This window comes from Oxyura jamaicensis, chromosome 5 (genome assembly GCF_011077185.1).
Source record: "Oxyura jamaicensis isolate SHBP4307 breed ruddy duck chromosome 5, BPBGC_Ojam_1.0, whole genome shotgun sequence".
Lineage (NCBI taxonomy): Eukaryota > Metazoa > Chordata > Aves > Anseriformes > Anatidae > Oxyura > Oxyura jamaicensis.
Genome location: NC_048897.1, coordinates 11,688,474 through 11,702,238, shown reverse-complemented (window position 1 = coordinate 11,702,238; position 13,765 = coordinate 11,688,474). Strand labels below are relative to the sequence as shown.

Below are 13,765 nucleotides of genomic sequence, written 5' to 3'. Positions count from 1 at the left end.
AGCCGCTTTGTTTCCCCGGCAGCCTTTCAGCTGCTCCTCATACACACAGAGTGTGAGTAAAGTCAAAACACCTGCAGCCTCTTGCTCTTAAAGCCTAGGCTGCAGGTGGGGTGAAGAAGGCAGGCCCCGGAGCCCTGAGGTACCGCCGCCCGCCCTCCGCACAGGCCCGCTGCGGCCTGGCCCCGCCTGGCGCCCCCGCCACGTCGCTCGGCTGCTGCGTGCGCGGCCCTGGGCGGGGCGCGGCGCCCGGCTGGCGGGGAGGAAAATGGCGGCCGGTATCCGGGAGAAGCAGACAGGTGAGCGGCTCCCTGCGGCTCCCTGCGACTCTGGGGCTCGGCGCCTGCCCAGGGCGGGGAGGGGAGCAGGGGCGGCCTCATGCCGCAGCCAGGGCTCCTCCGGCGGCGTCCCCCTTTCCCTGGCGGGTCCCCGGGGAGGGATGGAGGCGCCGTAGACCGGGCTCTGCCGTGGGCCTCTTCTCTCCTCGCCCCCTCGGAGGAGCGGGGCACGGGGGGCCGGGCGCCCGGCCGGATGCAGCGGCAGGCCGGCGGGAAGCCCGGGGCCCCGGGACGCGGCCGCAGCCGCAGGTGTCGGCGCGGTGTGGTAGTGCCCCGGGGAGGGGCTGGCTGGGCGCGGGGGGAACTGCGGCCGGGCAGCGGGGTCGTGCCACCCGTGTGGCGGCTGCCTGTCTGGCTGGGACAGAGATCCACGGGAAGCGGCCCCTGAAACTGCAAACATAAAACTTCAGCTGCTGTGGTCCTGCTCGTATGGGGGCCTTGGAGCGCGCATTGAGCCCCAGCAAGTTGAGAGTACGAGAGTAACAGCTCCAGTTAGTTGCACAGGAGGTTTGCTGTGGGTGAAAGGGTTGGTTACTCTGCCCCTCCTGGCACGTTACGGTGAGTTTATAATCGACTCTTTCATCTCTCTCTCAGTGCTGCGTTGTGGAGCACTGAGCCATCTGCTTGAACGTATTTCTAAAACGAAACACGTCAGCTCGGTATTTGTGTTTACCTCCCGTGCTTGCAGAAGTTTTTGACAGTAGTTTGAGCTATGGTCTTGTTATCTTCTTGACAACTAACCTGTCCTGGGGCATAGAGGATGCTGGGTGCATTTATTTAACGTGGAATATCTGAAATCAAATGTCTAAAAGCTCCAACCTGTGTCTCTGACCTTAAGTGCATGCTGTGTTTTTCCATCTTTTCTGTACTGTGATTATACTTTGTCTAATCTAATTCCTGTGACCATTTGCCATTGATGGTGCTATTTGATGTTCCTTTACAATACTTTCCTTCTTTTATATACCTTTCTCATAAAGCCCGTTGTCTTTGACCCTTTATCCTATGCACCTGTACTCTTTTCTTTCATGCCTCACCTTGTTACTTGATTATTTCAGTCAGTGTTTATACCCACGTTGTCTTCCACTGGGGAGGTTACACGCAAGGAGGTAGATAGAAGAACTAAAAGGTGTTCACCCAGATGAAGAGACTTCCATCATTTGGTGCTTGTACTACCTTGTGAGTGCGCCATCTGTTGTGCTTGGGTCCTGATCTGTAACCTGTTGGAGTGTGTTATAGTACATCACGGTAAAAACCTGATCCTTGACCCAGAGTAGTTGGCCTGAACATAAATTAAATGCTAAATACAGGAAATAAACCTAGAGAATTGCTGAATGTTTGTGGTGATTGTTGTGGCACGTCAGTAGTCTGATTGTTGTCCTCTTTTGTAGAGAGCTGATGCCAAGTTTTAATTTAAATGGCAAATTCTACAGGGAAGTCGCTTCAAATCCAGTTGTGCCAAAATGCATAACTAACTTTATGCAGAATTGCTCATACAGCTCAGATAGGGGAGATGTCCCTGGCAGCGAGGGAGTGAAGGTTTCAAGATCAGTCTGTAAGCAGCTTCTGGGATTGCTCAATGGTTTAGAAAAGCAAGTATTAAGCAACATGGAAGGCTTGATTCCAGGGAGACCCAGCACTCGTGCTAGCCAACTCAATGGACAGGAGCTGACCGTGAGCCCGCAGCGTGCCCTGCACAGCAGCACCGTGGGGTAGGGTGCTTCTATTCACAGGAGGGCAGCCAGATCAAGGGGAATGGTTAGCCCCCCCCTACTCAGCCCCTGGAGGCTTCGTCTGGATACCGTGTCTCACCAGTAATCTGTTGCTCACCAGTACAGGAGAGGTGTTCAGCAAAGGACTACCAATATGGGCAGGAGCTGGAGCATTTACCTTGTGAGGAGAGGCTGTGGGACAGGGGCTTTTTCTGCCTGCAGAAAAGGCGGCTTCAGCAGGGAGCCTAGGGCAGCCTCCTAGTGCCTTGTGAGGGTGCTGAGAAGAGGGAGCCAGGCTCCTTGGAGTGAGGCATGGCAGGAAGGTGAGTGACAGCGGGCATGAATTGAAATGAGAGGTGTCCAAACTGGATATAAGGAAACTTTCCCACGAGTCAAACGCTGCCACAGGTTGCATAGAGTGGTTATGGCACCTCCATGCTTGGAGGTTTCAAGAAATGATTGGATGACGCCCTGAGCAGCCTGAGGTGGCCTCACACAGAACCTGCTAGAGGAGGAGGTTGGACTGAAGATCTTCTGGGGTCCTGTCCAGCCTGAGCTGTCCTGTGATACTGTAAAACTCGGGGAACTGCCCTGCATACTCTCACAAGCTTCATTTTGCTTAAGAGTTAGAAGTTAATCAGAAAGATACTGAAACTATTTTTAAAGCAAAATGTGATAGAATATAGCCCATATAATTAAAGAGATTCTTTCTTCATGCTTTGGGACTTGCTTCTTTTCCTTTTGCAGTGTCTACTGGAGCCCATAAATTCTAGTTAATACGTTACGTGTCTGTCAAAATGTGCATAAAAACAATGTAAATACGACTTGCTGCACTTATATTTTATGTTTTTCCTCTCAAATTAAACATGTTATAAAAATCTGCTAATGTGTTTAATGTAAATGAAATGTATCTTGAAATGTAAAGAGAGTTAAGCATTATTCTACTTTATTTTCCAGTGGCTTTGAAACGTATGCTGAACTTCAATGTTCCTCCTGTTAAAAACAGCACAGGAGAGCCAGTATGGAAGGTAAGGACTATTTGAACTGGAATAGGGGATTTTTTTTACAGCATATACTAAAGTATATTCTCTATGTCTTTAATTTATACAGAATATTTTTCCTTTGTGTTAAGAATACAGAATTAAATATCAGAGTTGTTGAGAAAAATACATATTTCATATATTGGCTAATTAAATGCCCAATGGCTCATTCATTCTTTGGGCAATACATTAATGAGCAACTGAGGAAATTTTTGAAATATACTTACGTCTCACATGTTGGCAGAAACATACACAATACGTTACAAGTAAACTCACAAAGTCAGAAAGAAGTCCATGGAAAATGAAGAACTATTGGTAGCATTAAGCTTAGGACAAGCTAAGCTTAGGTTACTCTCATTACCTTTAAAAAGTACAGTTGTCACATGAAAAATTTGTCTCTTTTCTTTAGTTCATTTTTTTCCCTGTGCTTCTCCCATTTTTTCCACCCATATGTAATCAGAGAAATTCTGTATTCACAATAACAAATTTCTGAGAGCAGATTGCTGTTTGATTGACATTTTTCAGAAGGAAATGATGAATTTTGGCCAGTTTATTATTGAGTTTCTTTGTTCTTTTTTTTTTTTTTTGATCTTTGTAAGCACAAATGGAAGTCCATGATAAATTAATGATTATAAATCGGTAAATTAGCACTTCTAAGGTTAGGACAGTAGTTCCTTAAGCCTGAATTCTTGTATCTGCTGTTTACCTCTTCATAAAAAGTTGTGTATCTATTTCAGGTTCTCATCTATGACAGATTTGGCCAAGATATAATCTCACCTCTGCTGTCAGTGAAAGAGCTGAGAGATATGGGGATCACTTTGCATCTGTAAGTATTTATTTTATTTTTTTAGTAATTTTATGAAATATTACCCTGAAATCATGAACAGAACACTGGAAATACTCAATGAATAACTATTAACGTAAATATTATCCACTGTTAGCAGGATTTTGTATTACGTAGATGAGGCCCCTGTTCAAAAAAAAAAGCCCAGTAAGGATTTTTGAGGATGTCTGTACAGATCCCTCTCATATTTTAAAATATTTTTGGTACATGGGACTGTGCATGATCTCTGCTTGTCTTTTTACACGTAGACTTTGTCTCATCTATGCTAAGAAATTTAAAGTATTATTTTAAGAGATGTTTCTCCATATTACGTTTAGTTAGTTCATTGGTGTTGTTTAGCTGTGGTAAAAGTCATGGAGGAAATTTGAAGATGAGTTTATTTTTTTTCAAAAGTTTATTAACTTCTGCTAAGTGAAGGCTAGAAATCAAAGGACAGTTGAAGGTGTTGACTTAGCAGCAGAAATGTTAGAGAAACACACAAGCACCTTGCCTTTCTGTGTTTTAGTTAGCAGGAAAGGCAAGTGTAATAGTATGAGTTACACAGGTGTTACCATGTCAAGTAATAATTGATGTATGAATGTTGTGATGCAGTTTTTTTTTTTTTTACCTTCCCCTGAATGGAATAATATATTGTGAATCCTTTTCTCAAACCTTGAATAAACTTCAGAGAATTCTATTAACATTTTGAGCTACCAAAAATTATGGAAGTGTGATTTTCCTATTTTTTCCTGTTCTTTTCCTTTCTGAAATCTGACTAAAAATAAGGATATATTCTGAGAAATTAGATTAAGTCTTTATATAAAAATAACTTCTTTAAAATTTATAACTTTATATAAACCAGAACTAGAGCACACTAGAGATGTATTTTTCTTCTTTTCAGGCTTTTGCATTCAGATCGGGATCCTATTCCAGATGTTCCAGCTATTTACTTTGTAATGCCGACAGAGGAAAATATCGACAGAATGTGCCAGGTAACTTGCATTCTAAATGTTTAAAGCAGGTGGATGCAACAGGCTCTCTGTGGAAAAAAATGTGCACTGATGGAAGTGCGACTGTTCTGTATCTGGTTCTTTGTGTGTCTCAACACTTCTGCTTACATTTTATGGATATTAGCACATCGTTGTCATAAAAATACTGCCCAGACAGTTCCATTTAATCGCGTTTTTTTGTTGTTGTTTTTTTTTTTTTTTTTTTTTTTTTTTTTTTTTTTTAAAAAAAGCTTTTGTAATGAGGATGGTCAAACACTGGAACAGACTGCCCAGAGGGTTGTGAAGTCTCCATCATTAGAAATATTCAAAATGACTGGACGCAATCCTGAACCACCTCATTGCTTTGACCCTACTTTGAGTAGGGTGGCTGGACTATGCAATCTGTATGAACAGATAGCCAAGTACTTCAAAAAATTTCATTTGACTAAAGATAATTAGATCATCACATAGTAAATGTGTATTTTTTTAATAATTAAGGCCTGTATTAGTTCTTAATCAGGAAAAAACGTTGTGGCTTTGCTTTCTTTTAGGATCTTCGAAACCAGCTTTATGAATCTTATTATTTAAACTTTATTTCTGCCATTTCAAGAAGTAAACTGGAAGATATTGCCAATGCTGCCATAGGTGCTAATGCTGTAACTCAAGTGGCTAAGGTAAGAAAATACTCCAGTCTCTAATGGTATAGGTATTACCATTGGAGGTATCAGTGCAGTCTTACATGACCACATCTGTGCCATGCAGTTTTTCTGACTGAACTGTGAACAAATTTTCAACTAGGTTTAGTGATGGCCATGGATTTACTGGGGGGAGAAAAGGTATCTACGGTCATCTCATTAATCCAGCTTGGTATTATACTTCATCTTAGTCAAAAGTCCAAGTGCTGCAGGTCCTGTACTGAATCATAAGAGCAGAAGTACGGTGGCTTCAGAGAATTCCTGATTTCATTAACTCATTGAGTGCATCCCGTGCATGGCATGGAGTGGGGATTTTAGATACTAGCGACACGAAAAGTGCAGAATGAATGCAGTTGTTATTATAAATACACAGAGTACTACAGGGGTGGATGTTCCATACATGCACACTGTTACTCAGTACATTCCTATACCTTTATAATTTAAAGACATGTATTCTCTTGTTGAATGCCTGTACCAAAATCTGCATGTTATAAACTAATGATTTTCATATATACTTAACTGCATGCACCTGTTCTCACTACTCCTACGGAGTACTGCTGGCATGAAAGAAACTGTTGTGAAACGAAATGAAAACTACTAGTTTTGTTTAAGCTTTAGGTCTTCAGCAGGGGTAAATTGTTGTAGCACTGTGCACTGACTTTTGTAAAGCTGTTTTCCCGCTATTCTCAGTTTATGCTGTAGAACGGTTTATTTTTTTTGAATGTGCAAGTATTTTAAAGAAAAAATAGAATTTCTGAGCTATAATCTCTTAATGTGTAGCTGTTGCCCTCTTTGATCTCTCCAGCACAGTGCTATTTATATTCTAGTTCTTCATAAAGAAAATAAAAATATTTTAACATCATCCAATATTTTTTTTTTCCCCAGTGATGGTTTGCTACTAACAATTTGCCCAAAGAAATACTTGAACTTGGACTGCTTTCTTCTAGCACTCCTCAAGTGCTCTCATATCCTGTGTTATCACCAGGTCCTGACACAGGCTTTTAGAACTTATGCATTATATCTTACATTGGTTTCTTTTCATATGTAGTTCTGTAACATTCAAATGCAAAAACATGTAGCAATAAATCACAAATAGGTATTTTTGTGCCTTACTCTGAACTGTCCTGACCATTTTTCCTTGATTTCTAGGTGTTTGATCAGTATCTCAATTTTATTACTTTAGAAGATGATATGTTTGTATTGTGTAACCAAAACAAAGAGCTTGTTTCATATCGTGGTAAGTAAAATGTGTTCATGTAAAAATTCTAATGAGATGTGTAAAGTTGAAACTTAATTTTGAAGTTACAGCTAACATCTGGCAATGATTTTCTTCTGCTCAGACTTCAGAGATGATCTGTTAGACGTATCATTTAAAGTCATGAAGGAGTCAGTTCTTAGACCTTAATTTCAGCATCTTTACTACACAGCTGTTTAATATTGAAAAAAATACTTTATCTTAAATAACAAATTTAGGAGAGTGAAACTGCAGCATAGATATAGATACTAGGAGTTCTTATGCACAGGATAATACAGGAAAATATTATGAACGTGTATAGATGGATGTTGTGGGTTGCTGTTGTGTTTAGGCACCTCTATTTAGTCATGATCCTTTACATAGTTCTTAAGTAATTATTTTGGTTTTGTGTGAATGGGCTGGAAAACACAAAGAAAGATTAATTGATCGAGTTCTGTATATTGTCTAGACAGTCACTAGTCAATACCCACTTTTCTTAGAAAAGACATGAAAAAATGCATCCAAATATGACATTTTCATTATTGGGAGGCCTTAGGATAAAGAAATAATGTAAGTTTCACTCATCTTTGTGCAAGAGGACAGAGTAGTTAATCCATCAGACTTCCTCTGGTTCTGTTTTTCTATAGCTGTGTAGAAGGAAGAGTAAATGGCTAATATTGGTAGGAATTAGATATACCTGGCATCCTGCGTGATGCTATTTGAAGGCTTTTTAACTAAATTTCTATTGATTTTGTAAAACGACAAGAAAATGCAGGAACCTTGCCTTAACCTTACTTTTCTGCAATAGAAAATTTCCATTGGACTTGTATGGTGGAGAGAGAGAAATATATTCAAAATGTAACAGAACTTAAATCACAGAAACATTATTAATGTTTCAGCAAAGTTTTATTTCCAAAAATTTGCACATGTTGTGCAAAACTGGAAGGTACTGACAGATTGCAGATAACTGGAACGTCATAAATGAGTGCCTCAAACATAACAATAAGGAGGTGTTTTTATTTTAAAATTAAGGAAGGCTGGGCAGTAAAAAAATTGAATTATTTCCTCCCTGTAAACTGGGAGACCATTAGTTGAAGGTAACTGCAGAATGATAACCACAGTTACTGTCAAAGCTTTGAGGATATTGGGAACAATCTGCATTTATTGGTGCTGATATTTCAGAAACTTTAATGTAGAATGGAGAAAGTTACTTAGGGGAAGTGCTTCTGTTCCTGATGTCATCCTAGTAGCCTAGTAGGATGTTTGACTTCTTGGGTATAGCTGCTGATTAAAAACTGCTAATATAGCCCATCTTTCTCAAGTTCTCAGAGGACAAAAACTAGGGGGGAAAAAAGCACCTTTAATGTTAGAGAATGATTATAAGTGGCCACGCATAAATTTTAGATGGGAGACTTATTAATGTTCAGAGCATTGGAGTTCCTGTTTGAAGAAAGAGTATTAGGCAAGTAATTATTTGAGGTATTTCCTAAATGTAACTAAAACAAAGGAGGAGGGCATTTATCGCATGAGTCCTGAGGTGCTTGGCTTGAGACCTGTGATAACGTTAGGTTCGTTGTTTCATTTTCGCTACTGTGTTCTTGTCAGTATTAATTATTTGATAGAAATGTTGCTAAGCAATTCTTTGTCTTACCTAAATATGGGAGGGAAATGTTTTTGTTTATAGTGTGAAATGTTTCGGAACTTGGGCATTATTCTTAATCTGGAGATGTAAGGTATATTTATCTATTAAGAAAAGTGGGGGTGTCCGTTGTAGGAGGTTCTGTAAGGTTTAGAATCTTTAAATATAGACAAGAGAATTATGGTATGCGGTTAAAATTAAATAGGTAATTCTTGAGGATTTTACATTTGAAAAGTGATTTCCAAGAGGATGGCCATTCCTGTTCCATAAGGTGTGGTTTTCTAGGAGGGATTTCTAGTAATACAATAATAATTCAATCCAGAAGTTAGAGTTTTGTTAGAGATAATGGGGAAAGTTTGTGTAGAGTTTGACTGTAGATAGTGAGAAATAAGTATTTTTTCCCATAGTTTTTTTACTTTAAAAAAGAGAAAAAAGGGGAGGAAAAAGCAATGCAAGTGATGAGGGGCATTTAATAATTTGATATCTTCAGCAACAAAAGCTGTTGGCAGTTAGCAGCCATTAGGTAAGAAGAGGATCACTTTCTCAGTGTTAATGTCACATTCATTCTTCAACCCTGATTTTAACTGCTTTCCACGCTGTTTTAGCCATTAACAGACCAGATATAACAGACACCGAAATGGAAACGATAATGGACACTATTGTTGATAGTCTCTTCTGTTTTTTTGTTACGCTTGGTAAGTTTTCAAATTCTAGCATATTTTCAATATGTCTTCTTTTTAGAAGAGACCCATATTCAGTATGGTAGCTAGAAGCTTAGTAGTTTCATATAGCCGAGTTAAGGCAGAAGTAGACGTGACAGAAATCTTAATAATTTGCTGAGAGCTTTAGTGGTCCTGCTAAAATTATTGCTCTGCATCAGTGCAAAAGAAAATAAAAGCCCTCCAACATGGGAGGAGATACATTTAGTCTTCAGTATCAATGGGTGAGGAATACTGAAATACAAGGTTTTGGTTTTACAAAATTGTAGTTTGCACTGTAGGTCAGCAGTGCTAGGAGTTTGGATTTGCAGCTCAAAAAAAAAAAACACAAAAAACATCACACAAACCCTGCAAGGATCTAACTTAAATAATTCCTGGAGTAGGAAGATAGATGAAATTTACTTACATTATTGTGAATTTTATTGTTGCTTATTTCGTACAGTTTTCATAGTGGCAACATCTAATGTAAGTTCTCACTGAGATCAGTGAATCTGAGATAATAATCCTTCAAGAGAGTTTGGGGTGACTGTGGGGCAGTCTGTTCAAGACAAGTTCCCTTGAACCAACTGGATTCTTCCAAGTGCTAACATGATACCAGTTAAGGCCCTTTTACACAGACACTTAAACTTATGGTATTTGATTTTCATATTTATATAGGTCAGTGGGGTACAGTAGCTAAAGATTTTGAAACCTGAAATCCAGTGTAAATATGCTTTTGAAAATAACGTTCCCCTGCAGTGAGATATTATATTAACTGATATATTATTTTGTGTTTGCTGTTGTGGTATTACTTACTGTTTTTTTCAAGTGACTTATAGTCTTTTGAAACTAAGTTTTAATGCTTCCATAATGAGAGTTTATTTGAGCAATTCTCAGTATGTTAGCTGTTGTTCTAGAGTACACTATACCTTTCATAAATTCATTCATGAGGTATTCAGTTACTTTTGTACAACTTCATGTAATATATTTCTATGTAGTATTTTTGGTTTCACAGATAAGTCTGAAAAAGAAAAATTTAATACAGAATTGGTATTGTCCACTTGAAATTTTTCATTTCAAAATGTTACTAAAATTTGTTTTTATGAAAAGTACACTAACATATAATCTTGAAATTATAATGCAAGTGGAAGTCAATATATCTTTTATTAGGAGCTATTCCTATAATCAGATGCTCAAGAGGAACTGCAGCTGAAATGGTGGCAGTGGTAAGGAATGATTATTTTCTAAGTAAATATCATTGTTATAAAACTTTGCTAACATTTTATTTGCTTTTCTCAGTGCCACATAGAGATGTAGTAGTATTGTAGCTTTTTCGTTCTGAAGGAAATAAAATTGGAAATAGATACACCAGTTTTTCTTTCTGATTTTAGTACCATGGAACTCATCTGTAGAAATTGTAAAATTGTGCAATCCGTTGTTAAGAAACTTAAATCAGAATGATTTTTTTTCTGTATGTCTAAGTAAGAAATTTTTATCTACCTTACTGAGAAACTCCAGAGTTACAAGACATTTTTACTGTTTCAAAGTAAATTTGATCATCAAATAGGAAGGAAATTGCCAAACTAAATCACAATTAAAAATCACTACAGCACTGTCTTCGCTAGGGAAGATCACTGTGCTTCATTTCTTCCATCTTCCTCACATCTTTCTTCATTAGTGAAGCCTTAATGTTGATAAAATGTAAGCATTTAGTCTGCATGCATTCATACTGGGGGTAGTCACAATTTTTGAGATGCTTACTGTGGCAGTGTCTGACAGTCCAATTTTCTGCTTCTACCATGGTTCCCCTTTGGTGCCTCCTGATGGCCTTTTTTTTCATTAATGTGTTTAGAGAAAGAGTGAGAGGGATATTGCCTGAGAGGGATATTAGTGGACATAAAGTATTATCTTCTGTGCAGTCCTGAATCTAGATATAAATGCAGGAGGGAGAAAAAAGAAGGAAGAGATTTCTTGGGGGCCAGGTCTACTGTGCAGTTGACGTAGATTTCCTGCAGCTAAGACACTTAAAAATTACAAAACCAGCACAGTCTTAACATGTTGATCAGATAAAGAAGTGTAGAAGCCATTGGTTTGTTAAAAGCTGTTTGTGTTTTTTTTCCCCACAGAAATTAGATAAGAAGCTCAGAGAGAATCTAAGAGATGCCAGGAACAGTCTTTTTACAGGTGATACACTTGGAGCTGGCCAGTTCAGGTATGGTATTAGTAATAACTACGTATTTTTATTCTTCATAGTTAAGTTGTCAGAAACATCTTATTAGGATAAGTCACCACTGTATGGTGAAAACTACTTACAAGGATTAGATTTAAATTTTGTATTAACGGAACTAGCTGTACTTCTAAGTAAGATTACCTATCTCTTCTTAGTATAACTGGGTTGGAAACTTGTGATGAAAAAAAACGTACAGTCCTAAGACAGTGAATCAAAAATCATTTAATGAAGCAGACAGTTTTGTTCCCACTCTAAATGTAGCCCCTGCTATTATACTCAGTTTGCAGTACCAGGATGTGCAGCTGCATGTCTGAACATACCTGTTATCAATCTTTAGTCCATTATAAAGGAGGAAATACCCATTTTCTCACTTATGAGCTGTCAGTTGTAGTTACATCAAAAGCAAATTTTTTTCAGCTGATCTCTGTATCTACCTGAGGAGGACTGCATAAGGACTGGCAGCTGGATAATTAGACAATTAAGGATGGTCATCAGCATTTAATTTGTATGAGGGAAAACAGGGCTGGGAAAAGACGTTGCAGGTGCTTTCGTGCATCTGAAATGTGTTCTCAGTCGCCTGCCCTACATCTCTTTGCTGACAGGTAGTTTGAATACTTGACAGGCTGCCTTAGAAAAGTATATTATGGTAGTTTTCACTGCACGTGAAAAGGTAAGGAGATATATTGGGAAGACTGTAGCTGAAGGCAATGGTTATGATCTCCTAACTGGATATAAAACAGTCATTACATATTTTTATCTCATGCAAAGCAGAACTTTGGTAGAAGACAAAAAAAAACTTCATGTGGCAAAATAAAATGAGGTTGAAAACCATTAGGAGAGAGAATAGTTGTGAAATACTGGTTCCCTGATTTTCATGGGAACCGAACTGTAAGCATTGTTCTTCCTTCAGAAGGATGGCTTGTTATTTTTTGATAGGATAGCATTATTACCCTCAGAAGATCAAGATACAAAGCAAAGGAAGTACCTTTACAGTTAAATGTCTTCAGATCTCGAGTTTGCTTTTCAGAATGATACAAGCAGGTGACTAAGGCTCTTGAGATTATATATATCTACATGAAAATACTTTATTGCAAGGAAACCCAGAGCATGGAATTAACATGCCTTTACTCTGTTCAAATACACTGTAATTTAGCTGTCACATTTATTGTAGGATTAACGTGCTTTAGGGAAATGGATACACCAATGGTCTGTAAATTCACAGCATTCTATCTTCGCTATAATTTTTTCATGTAGCTATAAGCCCAGGTATTTAGGCATGTCTGGATTTTTTTTTTTTCCTACATAAAGTTGAGTATTGATGCAGTTACCATAATGCATCTCATGAGTTCATAATCTTTTCTTTATGGACTTTAATACAAGCAAAGAGGAAAAATGAATGCAAACTGTTGAGAGAGGGATTTTGTATTTGAGGTATGTAATGGGGATTAAGATAAAATATGACCCATTCAAGCTCTTACGTTTAACACTTGTTTAGAACTCAGATGTGTATCCACACAAAACCATATTAGTTAATACTTAAGCTAGTTACTGGTTGGTATTTTGACTTCTGTTTAAAAGTACGCATAGTAATCTTGCTTAGTACAAAATTAAATAAGTTTTTTATCGTTAATAAGACACTGGTTCGTGGAATTTCTGGCACTGAACAGCTCCAGACACTTCGGGAGAAGGATGGAGAGATTCTGCAGTAGGGAATTTGGCTTTTAACTTAAAGTGCAGTGTAGAAAGTAGCTGATCACAGTCAAGATGTTACTGGAATGTTCTGAACATGTTTAAAGAAGTACTAATGCAGTGTCATCTTTTCAGCTTCCAAAGGCCCCTATTAGTCCTTGTTGACAGAAACATAGATTTAGCAACTCCTCTACATCATACTTGGACATACCAAGCTTTAGTGCATGATGTTCTGGTAAGAATAAATCTGATTTTGTTACCAAAATATTTTTTCACTCAGCTTGTTATTAAACTTAGTACCAAATTTTCTCTAATTCAAAAATCTGTGTTGTGTCTTTTATTTGAAAGTTGTTTAGTTAAAAACAACTTGGAATGTTTTTTGAGAAGGTTTATGTAGGAATAACTTCTAAAATTATTATAAAGTTGAAAGTTTGATATTATCATAAGTTGGGTAATTCAGCAATCCTAGATTATTCTCGAGTAGTTCATGATCTTTTATGTTAACTCAAAATTCCATAAATTGAATTTCTTTTTGAAAAATGCTTATAAAGAATTTTAAAGCTGATTTTAGTATTACTTTGTATTTCAAAAATATCTGTGTTTGATTTTCTCCACAAGATGGTGTAGATGCTCAGTATAGAGGTGCCAAGTGATATGACCATGCTGTGAGGAATCTAAAATAGA

At 38.1% G+C, this 13,765-nt stretch overlaps 1 protein-coding gene across 1 annotated transcript in view; it reads left to right on the top strand.

Annotated features, from left to right (window-relative positions):
• The first annotated feature begins 136 nt into the window (after positions 1-136).
• The window catches only part of SCFD1 (sec1 family domain containing 1), a 43,642-nt gene continuing 30,013 nt past the window's right edge, over positions 137-13,765 (top strand). The window contains exons 1-10 of the mRNA XM_035327737.1: positions 137-296; positions 3,002-3,072; positions 3,822-3,910; positions 4,809-4,899; positions 5,448-5,570; positions 6,741-6,828; positions 9,070-9,159; positions 10,333-10,388; positions 11,289-11,374; positions 13,217-13,316. Coding sequence (XP_035183628.1) covers positions 266-296; positions 3,002-3,072; positions 3,822-3,910; positions 4,809-4,899; positions 5,448-5,570; positions 6,741-6,828; positions 9,070-9,159; positions 10,333-10,388; positions 11,289-11,374; positions 13,217-13,316 — 825 coding nt within the window. The 5' untranslated portion in view covers positions 137-265. The remainder of the gene's footprint in view (positions 297-3,001; positions 3,073-3,821; positions 3,911-4,808; positions 4,900-5,447; positions 5,571-6,740; positions 6,829-9,069; positions 9,160-10,332; positions 10,389-11,288; positions 11,375-13,216; positions 13,317-13,765) is intronic.